Source organism: Podarcis muralis, chromosome 5 (genome assembly GCF_964188315.1).
Source record: "Podarcis muralis chromosome 5, rPodMur119.hap1.1, whole genome shotgun sequence".
NCBI lineage: Eukaryota > Metazoa > Chordata > Lepidosauria > Squamata > Lacertidae > Podarcis > Podarcis muralis.
In genome coordinates this window covers 5222408-5237247 of record NC_135659.1, presented here as the reverse complement: position 1 = coordinate 5237247, position 14840 = coordinate 5222408, and the positions used below count along the sequence as shown (strand labels likewise).

At 46.6% G+C, this 14840-nt stretch overlaps 1 protein-coding gene across 1 annotated transcript; it reads left to right on the top strand.

Moving 5' to 3' along the window:
* Window positions 1-11117: 11117 nt before the first annotated feature.
* On the top strand, window positions 11118-14450 carry LOC114589740 (small ribosomal subunit protein uS14m-like). Its single transcript, XM_028716168.2, has 3 exons — window positions 11118-11212; window positions 11990-12148; window positions 14025-14450. Exons 1-3 carry the CDS (start codon window positions 11180-11182, stop codon window positions 14205-14207), a joined length of 375 nt encoding a protein of 124 aa, XP_028572001.2. The 5' UTR covers window positions 11118-11179; the 3' UTR covers window positions 14208-14450.
* The last annotated feature ends 390 nt before the right edge of the window (window positions 14451-14840 follow it).

Genomic DNA, 14840 nt, shown 5'->3' with positions numbered 1-14840 from the left:
GAAGGAGCGCTGCGCAGCTGTTCTAGCTTGGGGTTAGCTGCGCAAAGCCTCCGCAGGGAAGCAGGGTGAAGCCCCCCTGCTGCCCTGCGAAGGCTTCAAAGGCCGTCCCCAAAGCCAGAACAGTGAGGCGGAGCACTGCGCAGCGCTCCGTCTCACTGTTCTAGCTTGGGGATGGCTGCGCAAAGCCTCCGCAGGACAGCGGGGTGCCTTCACCCCGCTGCTCTGCAGAGGCTTCAAAGGCTGCACTCCGTTGGCTTCAGGCAGCTATCCGCAAGCTTTCGGAGCGCAGCAGGAGTTCCCGCTGTACTTCGAAGGCTTGCGGATAGCCACCTGAAGTCACCTAGCAGTTCGAAAGTGGAAGTAGATAAATACCGTATTTTTCACTCTATAGGACACACTTTTCCCCCTCCAAAAATTAAGGGAAAATGATCAAAGCAGCAGAAATTAGAGATGATTGGATCCCTTTCTGAGCTCGAAGCATGGGTACCCCCAACCAAAATTTAAAATTCGGTTTTGTAATTTGGAACTATTGTGATTTGATTGGTTTGCTAATAAAAAATATATTATAAAAAAAACAAAAATTAAGGGAAAATTTGTGTGCGCCCTATGGAGTGAATGCAGGCTGCGCAGCTAAGCCCAAAGCCAGAGCAGGCAGAAGGAGCGCTGTGCGGTGCTCCGTCTCACTGTTCTAGCTTGGGGATGGCTGCACAAAGCCTCCGCAGGGCAGCGGGGTGCCTTCACCCCGCTGCTCTGCGGAGGCTTCAAAGGCTGCACTCTGGGGGCTTCAGGCAGCTATCCGCAAGCCTTCCAAGCGCAGCAGGAGTTCCCGCTGCACTCAGAAGGCTTGCGGATAGCCGTCTGAAGCCTGGAGAGCGAGAGGGGTCGGTGCACATTTTTCCCTCTCTGCGCAGCGCCCCTTCAGCGAAGCGGGAGGAGAAATGGAAGGGGCTCCATTTCTCCTGCCGCTTCGCTGAAGGGACACTGAGCAGAGAGGGAGAGAATCCCCCCCCTGTTCTCCCCCTCCTATAATCCGGTGCGTCTTATGGTCCGGTGCGTCCTATAGAGCCAAAAATACGGTAGGTGCCGTTCTGTCGGGAAGGTAAACAGCCTTTCCGTGCACTGCTCTGCTTTTGCCAGAAGCGGCTTCGTCATCCTGGCCACATGACCCGGAAGCTGTACGCCGGCTCCCTCAGCCTATAGAGCGAGATGAGCGCGCAACCCTAGAGTCGTCCGCGACTGGACCTAACGGTCAGGGGTCCCTGTACCTTTACTTAGGCTTTTTCCAGATTGCCTTACTGCCCTATGTTTCTAAATCCTGAGGGAGAGCAAAAGAAGCAGAATGCAGAAAGAATTAGACATTCTACTTACACTCAAGAAGAAGAAATCTTTATTTTGCCGGAAAACATCATTACTTCTCACAAACCACCTCCTTTCTCCTGAACTATCCTCAAGTAGTTGCTCTTCCCAAAGTCCTCAGCCAAGTCACTCAGCAGGGGGACGTGTCACAATGGAGGCCCTGACCCTGTTGCTTTAGCTACCTTGCTTAACAATGTGAATTGTTCCCCTTAACATTAATTTTTTAAATATATCTTCCAGTGGGTTTTTATTTTATTTATTTAGGAAGGATCTAGAGCTGGCTTCATCCAGCACGGTGCATTTCTGGACAGGACAGGAAACACCTAGCAAACACACACTTTTCAACATGGCGGTGTCACCAAGGAAAAACACTCCTGGCCTAGACTATGGCTGCTGTTTCTCAATTCATAGTAAAAAATGACCCTTCTCAACATCCTGTAATCATCTGTCCAGTATTAGGATGGACAGGAGCAGGACTTCACCCTTAGACCCCCTCATCCCCCTGTTTCTTTCTGTTTCTGCCCAGTGTCTTCTGCCAATCAACAGCTTTCCTTAGCTTGCAAGGAAGTGAAATGTTATGAGTTACTTGGTGCCAGACTCCCCTTTGCCATGAGTTTCTGGGTGCCAGGCACTGAACCCCTGGACACTGAACATCTGGGGAATTGATCTAAGCTGTACCCCCAAGCACTACATTTGATTGTTGGTTATTAAAAACTGATTGAAACCATTTTATTTCATTCACAAAAGAAATTTTGACATGTGATTATGATAACAGTTTATATAATAAAGGTGACACGTTTATTGATCCTTTTTGTAAGTTATTATTTGTCTACTTTAATGTATTTTTATATATATTAATCAGTAAGGGGGTGGGGTGGGAAGCAGTTTTGCATATGGAACTGGTGGATGGCTGTCATTAATCCAGATCAATTTCATAGAATCATAGAAACTTATAGCTGGAAGGGACACCAAGGGTCATCTAGTCCAACCCCCTGGGATGCAGGAATCTCAGCAAAAGCATCCATGGCAGACGGCCACCCAACCTCTGCTTAGTAACCTCCAAGGAAGGAGTTTCCACCACCTCTCATGGGAATCTGTTCCAATGCCAAACAGCCCTTACTGTCAGAAAGTTTTTATGAATGTTTAGTCTACTTTCTTATAACTTGAATCCATGGGTTCGAGTCCTACCATCTAGAGCAGGAGAAAACAAGCTTGTTCCCTCTTCCATGTGACAGCCCTTAAGATATTGGAAGATGGCTGTCAGATCTCCTCTCAGTTTCCTCTTTTCCAGGCCAAACCTACCCAGCTCCTTCAAGTGTTTCTCTTCAATCTTAGTTTCCAGACCCTTGGTTGTCTTGGTTGCCCTCCTCTGCACACATTCCAGCTTGTCAACATCCTTCTTAAATGATGATGCCCAGAACTGGACACAGGACTCCAGGTGTGGCCTGACCAAGGTAGGAGAGAGTAGGACTTGGACTTCCTTTCACCAGGACCCTGGACTTCCATAGATGCAATCTAGAACAGCGTTACCATTTTCTGCTGCTGCACATTCCTTGTGGCTGAGGCTCAGGGTAACGCCCCCGGGACCTTTCAGTTCATGGTGTCCATGGAGGCGCAGGTCAATTCTGTGTCCAGGGCAGCTGTTGACCAGCTTCATCTAGTACGCAGGCTGAGACCCTATCTGCCTGCGGATTGCCTCGCCAGAGTGGTGCATGCTCTGGTTATCTCCCGCTTGGATTACTGCAATGCGCTCTACGTGGGGCTACCTTTGAAGGTGACCCGGAAACTACAACTAATCCAGAATGCGGCAGCTAGACTGGTGACTGGGAGTGGCCCCCGAGACCTACATTGGCTCTCAGTATGTTTCCGGGCACAATTCAAAGTGTTGGTGCTGACCTTTAAAGCCCTAAACGGCCTCAAAGGCCCAGTATACCTGAAGGAGCGCCTCCACCCCCATCATTCTGCCTGGACACTGAGGTCCAGCGCTGAGGGCCTTTTGGCGGTTCCCTCCCTACGAGAAGCCAAGTTACAGGGTAGTGATGCCTGCCCTGTGGAACCCCCTCCCACCAGATGTCAAAGAGATCAACAGCTACCTGACATTTAGAAGACATCTGAAGGCAGCGCTGTTCTGGGAAGCTTTGAATGTTTGACAGACTATTTTATTTTAATATTTTGTTGGAAGCCGCCCAGAGTGGCTGGGTATAAATAATAAATTATTATTATTATATTATGATGATGACTGTGAGGTGTTACAAGTCATTAACTTCAAGCCACACTGCCATGCCTTTGAAGACACAAACCACCCCAGCTTTTCAGAGCTGGCTATCATGGCTTCTTTAATCTTTGTGTATTGCTCCACCATGTGGCTGAATCATATAAAGCACTGACTTTTACATATCTCTTGACCTCTAATTGCAAGAAGAACTCGTTAACTTGGATTATAATCTTTATAAATTGGAGTTGTGGAGCAGGTCCTCGAGAGGGGGGGGGGCTCCCACCATTCCTCCTCAGTCCAGCCCCTGACAACCATGTGGGTTACGGCGTCGAGGGCTCATTTTGTGGGGCAATGTGAAATGTAGTGTTTTCACCCCCAAACCTTGCAGGGGGCATTCTCTGGGTGTTTGGTGCCGCTTTGGAGTGAATTGGACAACGTCTGACTTTTGGAGAAATTGGGATCCCGTGAGTTAGGGCGCCAATGGCTCATTTTTGGGGGTGCCATGAAATGTGGGGTTTTCACTGCCAAACATTTCAGGGGGTCTTTAGCAAGTGTTTGCTGTTGCTTTGTTGTGAATCCTAAGACATCAGGTTTTCAGCGAAATCGTGGCCACCATATCTATCCTGACAGATGATTTGGCCTGTCACCCTTGTGTGGAAGTAAAGGATGAGATTCCCCTACTACTCCGCCTGGGGTCTCCAATGTGGTGCACCCAGCCTCCACTCACACTATTCCTATGCTGGGGAATTGTGTGGGGCAACTTAAGATTTATCTGTGAAAGAGGACTTAGTATTTTTCTTGCTTTTTAGTGTAATGTACTATGAAAAGTTCTTAATGGAATTTTCTTTTTTAAATGGAATTTTAATGGAATTTTCTTTTTTCTTTTTTGTTGTTACCCTGTTTGCCAGTGTTTGTCCCTGGTAATTAACTGCCCTGATGTCTTTGTAAAACAGAAAAACAACTAAAAACCCACAATGATTTCACTGTGGACACAAGGTGTGTTTGAAAGTGAATGTGAGTTACAAGAGATGCTAACCCACTTGTTCTAAAGTGAAAGCCTTCTGGGACATAATATACAACGAGGTAAAAACGGTTTTGAAATATAATTTTAATAAAAAAACCAGAGGCATTTTAATTAGGCTTAATTGGTGAGGAAATACATAAAAGTGATGTAAACATGTGTATGTATGCCACAACGGCTGCAAGGACACTTCTGGGTCAGAAATGGAAGCAGCAGGAACTCCCAACACTGGAAGATTGGCAGGTCAAGATGATGGAGTACGGAGAGATGGCCAAGTTGACGGGGAAGATCCGGAATCAGCGTGACAAACTTTTTCGTAAGGACTGGAACAAATTTATATTTTCTATGAAAGAAAATTGTAAACATTTGAAAATGTTTGTAGGCTTGAATTGAAAGGCTCTGTAATGTAAATATAAGGAACTGATTTACCGATAATAAGGTGAAATATTATAATTTAACAAGGGTAAATAAGTGCTTATAGAAATGCGAAGAATATGGAAAGTTATGTGGAAGTCAGAAAGAGGGAAGGAAGGAGGTCGATGCTCTTACAGAGTAATATATTAAGTCATAGAATTATGTAACAAAATGTGAATATGTGGAAAACTCAATAAAAAATATTTTTTTAAAAATACAAGAGATGCTAGCCCTTTCTCCCTGCCTCTAGCATAGGAGCCAACTCCTAGGGACCAAGGTCCCTTCAGCCCACCCCCCATAAAATATTTGAGGGGGCCCGCCTTCCCCCAAAGTTGATGGGCATTGCCATTCAAATGGTATGTGTGCACCATGTCATATGATCGATTACACAGGACGGGGTTTACCTGGTCCCCCCACCTGATATTTTATTCAACTTGCCACCCCCTGGTCTCTAGGCCTTCACAGCACAATCCTACGCCTGCTTGCTGAGTCCCGTGAGCCTCACTCCCAATGCAAAAAGGCAGAGACACCCCTGGATTACTCAGTAGAACATATACATGGGGGAAAACAGAACTTCACTAGACTCCCTTACACCCCACTGCACGTTCTTCCCCTATTTATTTTGAATTGCTTAGGGGGAGGCAACCTAATCATTTGACTGCTTTAGGGCCGCTAAAGGTCTTCATCTAGCCGTGCGTAGAGATGAAAGGAAGAAGTGAAATACCAAGGGCTGCCTATTTCAGGGGAAGGGCAAGGGAAGGGGGTGCTTCTACAAGTTTCACTGGGACCCAGAGGTGTGGACTGTGGTTCTGCGTAGGGATTCTAGCTGCAGCTAGCAGCAACTGACAAATTGGTCCATTTCAGTGTCCATCCATTTCTCATTTTCCCAGTCTTAGATTTGATCCTCCACATTTCTGCAGTACTTTCCATTTTTAAAGAGGAGTCCTCATGCAAATCCAGTGCTGCATGCAATTTTTGTAATGTTCGCATTTATGCAAGCACCTTTCCTGAATATAATGCATGCTTGTATGTTCTGTTTCTACACACACGCATTGTAGAGGTGCTTGGCTGCTTAACATGGCGGACTCAGAGACTACTTCGATGATGGAGGGCTTAACACCCAGCGCCTCACACACACATTCCATGGAGGCAATAATGGACTCGGGAGATGATTGCGGGTCTCCTTTCTAATCGATACCCCTCAACAAGGTATGGAAGGCAATTCAGCCTCAGGCTACCCCCCTCCCCTCTTCCAGAGTCTCCTGCGAATGGGTGAGATGCTGCCATTGCCACAGACTGGAACAAGAAGCCCACTCCGCCACTGTTAGTGAGTGAAGCAAGCAGGGGCGTAAGCCCTGGTATTATAATATAATTGCAGTATTGGATCAGCACAGCTACCCAGATTATTGGACTCTCCTTGTTAGCATGGCTATATGACAGCTGTCCTGATGAGATTCTGTCCTTTAAAATATACTGTACTACAGCACCAGTGGTTATAGCGACAGTTCAAATCAAACTGATAATGGCTACAGTTTAATATGCAGAAGCACATATACAGTATTTTTCGCTCTATAACACGCAGTTTTTTCCTCCTGGAAAGTAAGGGGAAATGTCTGTGCGTGTTATGGAGCGAATGCCTACAGATGGCAGGGGAATGCGCTGCAGTTGTGAGCAGTCCGTGGCTCTCTTTGAAACTGCAAAGCGGGTGTAAGCGGCTCCTGTCAGCGAGCCGAGCCGGGCAGGAGGGAGAGAAGCAGAGCGGGGTTGGTTGCTTTAAAACAACCCCGTCCTCTATGTCCCTCTCTCTTCTCCACTGAGCTGCTAAGTAGCAGCAAAGCTTTTCAGCCAGCCTAGCTGGGAGGAGGGAGAGAAGCAGATCGGGGCTGGTTGCTTTAAAACAACCCCGTGTCCCTGCCTGCAGTTTTTTGCTGTCCGATTTTGGATCAGCCACTGTAGGGGCTGTGTGTGTGTGTGTGTGTGTGTGTGTGTGTGTGTGTGCTTGAGCTATCGTTCTCCTCCTCCTCCTTCCTGTTCACTCTCACAGCGCCCCAGCGCTCTCCTGCGACTTTAGGAGTGATACTCTGTGTGTCTCTCTGTGTGTGAGGCATCGTTCTCCTTCTCTTGCTTCCCCTTCACTCTCCCAGCGCCCCTGCTACTTCCAGCGCCCCTGCGAATTTAGGATTGATACTCTGTGTGTGTGTGTGTCTGTGTGTGTGTGAGGCATCGTTCTCCTCTTGCTTCCCATTCACTCTCCCAGCGCCCCTGCGCTCTCCTGTGACTTTAGGATTGATACTGTGTGTGTGAGAGAGAGAGGGGGGGGGATCGTTCTCCTTCTCTTGCTTCCCACTCCCAGCGCCCCTGCCTCTCCTGCGACTTTAGGATTGATACTCTGTGTGTGTGAGAGAGGGGGGGGGATCGTTCTCCTTCTCTTGCTTCCCACTCCCAGCGCCCCTGCCTCTCCTGTGACTTTAGGATTGATACTCTGTGTGTGAGAGAGAGAGGGGGGGGATCGTTCTCCTTCTCTTGCTTCCCACTCCCAGCGCCCCTGCGCTCTCCTGCGACTTTAGGATTGATACTCTGTGTGTGTGTGTGTGTCTGTGTGTGTGTGAGGCATCGTTCTCCTCTTGCTTCCCCTTCACTCTCCCAGCGCCCCTGCCTCTCCTGCGACTTTAGGATTGATACTGTGTGTGTGTGTGAGAGAGAGAGGGGGGGGGATCGTTCTCCTTCTCTTGCTTCCCACTCCCAGCGCCCCTGCCTTTCCTGTGACTTTAGGATTGATACTGTGTGTGTGAGAGAGAGAGAGGGGGGGGGGGATCGTTCTCCTTCTCTTGCTTCCCACTCCCAGCGCCCCTGCCTCTCCTGCGACTTTAGGATTGATACTCTGTGTGTGTGTGTGTCTGTGTGTGAGAGGGATTGTTCTCCTCCTCCTGCTTCCTGTTCACTCCCCCAGCGCCCCTGCGACTTTAGGGCGACTTTAGCATGGATCCACATGGATCCTCAGGATTTTTGCATTGGGCTACCCCAAACTCACCGTCAGATCACATGTCTGTGGCCACAGCATGAACCACAAAAATCATACATCCACTGTTTTGTTTAGAATATTTTTTTCTTGTTTTCCTCCTCTAAAAACTACGTGCGTGTTATGGTCTGGTGCGTGTTATAGAGCGAAAAATACGGTAAGCATATTCAGGATGGAACATAAAAAGGAGGAAGAATATGCCTCTTTTAGAAAGGATTTCCTCATAAACAAAACTTGCTGCTCCAAAATGTTTCAACATGGAATGCTTCTTTTCTGGAATTCAGACTCTTGGGGCTTATCCAGTTACCTTCCTCTGCCTTTTCCAGGAACAGTCCAAGCTTACCCTGTGATCTGCCATGTTAAGTTGTGGGTGAACATATCAGTGATTCTTCAAACAGCTCTTGTTTATTCACAGGCCAGAACAGAACTGAACTGAAGGGTTCAGCCAACCTGCTTATATAGAGCTCCAGTATCACACAACTGTAACAACTTTCTTTAACTATCCAATCACTGAACATCACTTTCAATCCCTTATTTGCATATGTGGACCTGAGTGAAAACTATCTACAGTATCCCCCTCCTGGCCCAGGGTGAGAACTTCAGTACATAACACACCATTTGTTCCGATTGAGCTTTAAAGAGTGGATTTTTGTGAAGAAAGCTCTGGGGCAAAAACCAGCAACAACAGTGCTCAATCAGTGCTTTTAAGCATGGACTCTGCCTGAAAAGTGTGGGGCAAAAGGCAAGTGTGGATAAGCCCTCAATTTCATACACACACATACCTCAGTTTTCTCACCACCACCCCTCCACAACACTCCATTCCCAGCTCAGTTCTTGTTGGGCTACTTTTGGGGGAAGTCCCCTTGAAGTCGTCCCCCCCCCCCGCAAAAAAAAAAAAAAAGATTTGTGTACTCTTCCAAACCTTGTGCATGTTCACAAACCCAAGTCTGATTATCTTTCCCTCTTGCATGCTGTTTTGACTACCTAAGGCCTGGGGCTCAGAGACTTGAGATCATCACTATCCGTAATGATGGAACTGTGCCAGAGCTCTCCTTTAAGGCACTAGCATCCCCTGGTGTACATTTGTGTACCATCTCTGCCAAACCCATACACAAATTCAGCCAATTTGTGGTACAGCAGAAAAGGGGAAGATCTGCTGCACAATCAGAACTGCTTGCAAAATCTTCCAACCTTCCCATACTTCTCTGAGGGTGGGTAAGTAGGTGTGCTGTTTTGGATACTGCCTTCAGATGTGCAGTGGCAAAGGGGAGCTCAATCTATTAGCGGCTCAGGCCAAGTTTTCAGCAAAGTTCTTAACCTGAGGTACTATTTCTGGGTTAGCGGAGTCTGTAAGCTGAAGCGTATGTAAGCTGAAGCGTATGTAACCCGAGGTACCACTGTATCACAAGCCTATGGGACGAGGAGGAAATGATCAGGATATGATGTAGAAGCCAAGCCATTTAGGACTGTATTCCTTTTATATTTCCCCTTTTTAGACTAAGCCTGAGGGCTGAGACTGTCTGCATACACATTTTCCAAGCACATGACTTGCCCCAAAGAATCCTGGAAACTGTAGTTTAGCCCTCACAGAGCTACAATTCCTATCACCCATAACAAACTCAGCTCCCAGGATTTTGGGTAGGGGGAGAGAGAAATGTTCTGTATGTTATGTACTGAAGTTCTCACCCTGGGCCAGCAGGGGGATACTGTAGATAGTTCAGGTCTACATATGCAAATAAGGGATCGAAAGTGACATTCAATGATTGGATAGTTACAGAAAATGGTTACTGTTGCGTTCTAGTGGAGCTCTATATAAGCAGGCTGGCTGAACCCTTCAGTTCAGTTCTGTTCTGGCCTGTGAATAAACAAGAGCTGTCTGAAGAATCGCTGTGTCGTCTGATATGTTCACCTACAACTTAACACTTTAAACATATGGTGTGTACACAGCTGTTGTCTTTTTTGGACACACCTGCTAGCTGCTCTGGGGTCCCTTTTTGGCTCAGTATTGTGCTAAATTTATTTGAATTCATTTCCAACCTGCCTTCTCCCTACAATACTCATTTTGTAAAGTTCAAAGATCCCGTAAATAAAGGGGTTGGGCAGTCATGAGGGTCATGGCTCACTGGTAGAGCATCTGCTTTCTGTGCAGAAGGTCTCTGCTTGAATATCAGCTGTCTCTGCAGATGTTTCCTGCCTGAAGCCCTGGACAGCTGCTGCCCATCAGTGCAGGCAATATTGCGCCTCAGGCAGGAATGGTTTGACACACCACAGGTAGCCCTGCTAGCCTGTTGCTGCAACATAAACAATAGTCTTGTAGTATGAAACTGACAAACGAGTATTATTAAGCTTTTGTGCACTACAAAAGGCACATTTCCTTTTATTACTCACCTGCTGTCTCTTGTTTTCTATTCTCTGAGGTTTGTTAAAGTATTCTTATTTGGCTGACTTTGCAAGATAATAGTTCCAAAATGTGATAAGCTGCTAGCACATTTGCAAAGCTAAGCAGGGTCTGGTATTGCTTCAAACTGGATGGGGAGCTGTGTGTTGAGATTCCAGCATCGGACTAGATGACCCCTGGGGTTCCCTTGAATTCTATTATTCTCAATATTAATTTTTAAATTATATTTCATTACTTTCACCAGTTTCAAATTTGTTATCCATTTCTCTTTGGGATTTGGCTCCCTGCCTTTCCTTCCATGCTGTTTTTGTACGCTTCCCTTTTACACACTGCATGATATCACATATCCCACCTAATACAGGTTCCTCTATTATATCACATACTATTAATTTCTATCATTCTCATTTTGCTTTTGTTTTGCTTTTTCCCTCCCCGCCCCCAAACAGGCTTCCCTTCTCCGCTTTAGCTGAACCTCCCGCATTCTCTCCTTCAACTGCGAGCGCGCGTCTCCTGCAGCATCTCTATGTCCCACTAGGCGCAGTTAGCTCCGCCTAACTACTGGCGACGCATGCGCAGTCTGCCGCGACGCCGTTGGAGGCTAGTATGGCGAGGGCAAAGGGGGCGGGGCCGCGCTCTTCTCAGCCACGCCGCCGTGCCTTATACTTGAGTAGCTCCGCCTAACTGCTGGCAGCGCATGCGCAGCTTTCCTCCGCGCTGCCGTTGGCGAGCAGCCTTGTGGGGCCGGCGGGGCGCAAGATGGCGGCGGTGCTGCAGGCGGCGTCTCGTCAGGTGAGGGTCGCGGTCGCGCGTGTCTCCTCCTGGGGGGCCGCCCTTTCCCCCGCGCCGGGGTGGCCTCGGCTGCGGGTTGTCAAGTTTCAGCCCCGTCAGAGACGGAGCCGCGCCTGGCGGGTGTTTCGCCTCCCCGCAAGCGGGTTGTTTTGTGCGCCGCCTTTCTCCCGAGAGGGGCTCGAGGCGGCTGACAGATCGGGAACGTAGAAAAGGCGACAATTAGAAAGCACACAGAGTCCTTTCCAGGCCTGTGCTCGGGGGGGGGGGGGTGAAGGACACGAGCGTCTCATTTCGCTTGGAGAGGTGTCAGCTGCTGTGGAGGTTGCCCTTGGGGGACAGAAAGCCGGGATTTCGTCCCGTGGGTTATTGGGCCCCAAACAGAAGCCCACACCAAAGTCTGTCTCCCTCCACGCCGCCAGAATAAACTCAGGAATGTAAATAGTCTTTTGCTTGGTTGCCTGTAGGAAATATTGTACTGCAGTGCCTTCTGCTAGCCAGGCATGCATTCCCCCTGAGTCACCCCATCGGGGTGCTACAAATTACAAACAATTGTGTCTCCAGGTGGGTAGGCTAGTAAATTATTTGTGGGCTCACACTTTTGTGGTCTTTCCCTCCCAAGACTAAATCTGGAAAAACGTTTGTCAGCAAATCAGGTAAAAGTATAATTAGATTTTTTAAAAGAACAGATGCACTGATGAATATCTGGACGCTTGCATCTGATTACTTGCAAAAAATGTACCACACTTTGACCCCGATTTATTTTTGTTGTAATAATAGATCTTCCGCATCCCATGTGTTGGACAAGTAAGGGGTTATTATGTTGACTGGAGGATGGTACGTGATGTTAAGAGAAGGCAGATGGCTTTTGAATATGCAGATCAGAGGCTGCGGCTGAATTCCCTTAGGAAAAACAAAATTTTGCCCAAAGAACTCCAGGTAAGATGAAAATACTGTTTTAGGATATTCTTGATTGTAGCAATGAACCAGGCATCCCCTCCCCATCTACATCACAGATTCAAAAATATTTTTTATTTCAGCATGATATAACCATTGTAGGTTATGAACAGGTCATGAATAGAATCATCTCCTGATTCATTTCCCACAGTACATCCATTGCTTTTTACATACTTTTTTTTAGTCATTGGTTTATCCAATTTCTATTATTTCAAGGAGCTAAGAGTCCACTAAGCAAATAATACGATGGAAGCAGCTAGCCAGTTGTGTGCAGTTACAGTATTACACTGAGGATCAGTTTGGAATGCAACCTACTGCTTGGGAATCCTGTAATTTTGTTTTAAGTTATTGTGTCTTCATTGTGGTGGGTTCCCTGAAGTGGCATCTATTATGCATTGAAAACCTTTCACATGGTGTCTTTCAATTAAAAATTCCAGGCAGTTTTTTACTGGTTATTCTGTTCCAGACTGTACTTTTTTAAAAATTTAAAAGGCATCATGAAAGCTCTTTTGTTTTCTATATGCTTTTAGAATTTAACTGTTGGTTGTTCTCCATAGTGATTCAGTCCTTTTACAAAATTCCTTTTTCTTTTTCTAAATGTATTATTGTAGGTAGTGTTTTTGTTGACTACCTGTGTACATGTGGCATTTGAAGGCTCCAGGAACAAACTGCTAAATTGTTAAAGAAAACAACACTGTTATAGTAATTTATTACAACACTAGGGCTGACCTGCCCTCCGCCATTCCTCACCCATTAACTTCCTAGACCTTCCCCTTCCCACACTATGCAACTACTAAGATTGCTTTTCACTGAAGCTGCTTATCTCTTCAGTTTTGCAACCCTGCTTTGCGCTCATTTTTACCTTCGCCCCATGTCCATGCTTCTTCCCTCTCCCTTTGTGCAAGCAGCCTTGCACACAAACTTCCCACACAGTAACATCCTGTATCTAACTCCACCTACGCATTGCAACTATGCACCCTTTTCATCTTCTGCCCAAGTATGAAGCCACCATCCCTTTCATCTTCCACCCTATTCCCACGCCTCCTACTCCCTCTTTTTTCACAAACCACCTTGCACCCCCAATTTCATCTTCACTTCCTTTTCCCCTCCATATTTCCTCATTTTTCTCAACTCTCCCTTGCAAAAAAATTAAGAAAATATGAGGATCGCTTGAAGGAGTTGGTTATGTTTAGCCTGGAAAAGAGGAGACTGAGATAGCCATTTTCTTAAGGGCTGTCACATGGAAGTTGGAGCAAGCTTATTTTCTCCTGCTCTGGAGGGTAGGACTCGAGGCAATGGCTTCAAGTTACAAGAAAGGAGATTCCGACTAAACATTTGGAAAAACTTTCTGACAGTAAGAGGAGTTCAGTAGTGGAACAGATTCGAGACACACGTTATTTTTGCCAGTGAGTTTGCAGATTCCTAGCTGGAGGAATTAAAGCTTTGATTTGTCACAACCATAGTGGTTGTAAAACTGCTGCTGCTGTCACATTTACTTCCTGTGTTGCTAAACTTTTAAGAGACAGTGTCCTTGTGAATGATATATTCTACATGTGTCTCCCAATTTACACAGGGGTTACATTCTGGACCTCTGTATGAGTCAGTGAAATGTGTGTAAATGGGAAGCACCTTAGAAAATCCGAGTGGCTTGTGAGGAGGACCCCCCTCCCAGCCCAAAGAGGATGTCCTCTTCTGGCTCTGCAAAGGGTCTCCTCGCAAGTCACTAGGACTCTCTATGGTGCTCCCCATTTCCAGGTTTCAGCGGGTTGAATGCAAATAGATGGTGTGTAAATGGAGTGCTGCCTGTAGTAGCTCCAGGACTACCGATGGGTATTACCGCTGTTTTTATTTGTTCCAGGAAGTGGCTGAAAAAGAGATTGCTGCCCTTCCCCGGGACACCTGCCCAGCGAGGATCCGTAATCGATGTGTTCTGACATCCCGTCCACGAGCTGTAGTGTGGCGATGGAGGTTAAGCCGAATTGTCTTCCGCCATCTGGCTGACCATGCGCAGCTCTCTGGAGTACAGAGAGCAATGTGGTGAGCCACCACCAACAAGGCTTTTCTTCAAAAAAGACAAAACTGAGTTCTATTTCAACTCCTAGGATGAATTAAAGACACGTTCTATAACTTGCAGCATGTAAGGAGTGGGGGGGGGATAGACCCATTGGTAGAAGACCCTTAGCTAGAAGGGGGCAACCTTGTTTAATTTTGTCAAACCTTCCACACTTGCTCCTCTTGTATATTTAAAAATGACATCGAAAAATAAAGCAGTCCCACGCTTGGATTTTGTTTGTCCTTTGCATTTAAGGTTTGATATATAACATTACATTGTTGCAGGGTGTATATTGCTAGCAAATCTGAAAATATCACAGAGACACAGAATTCAGATACACTACATAGTTACTACATATATTTTCTTCCTGACTAAGCTGCTAAATGGGTCGGTGCAGCTCTCACTGCCGCTAGATGGAGTGCATGGTCCAAAAACAGTAGCTAGAAACATGAGGGTTTAAGTAAATATAGTTATCCTATAGTTTGCAATTCCTGTTGGTGGGTCTAGGACGTCAATGTCCTGTTATTTTGACTACTGCAACAATTACATTACAGCTTGTTCAGTCCATCGCTGTCCTCACTGAATATCTCCACAAGGACAGATTGGCACAAATCCTCATCA

Coding starts and splice junctions, on each gene's coding strand:
- LOC114589740 (XM_028716168.2), top strand. CDS start 11,180: ATGGCGGCGGTGCTGCAGGCGGCGTCTCGTCAG. Junction 11,213..11,989: donor TGCAGGCGGCGTCTCGTCAG/GTGAGGGTCGCG, acceptor TTGTAATAATAG/ATCTTCCGCATCCCATGTGT. Junction 12,149..14,024: donor TTTTGCCCAAAGAACTCCAG/GTAAGATGAAAA, acceptor TATTTGTTCCAG/GAAGTGGCTGAAAAAGAGAT.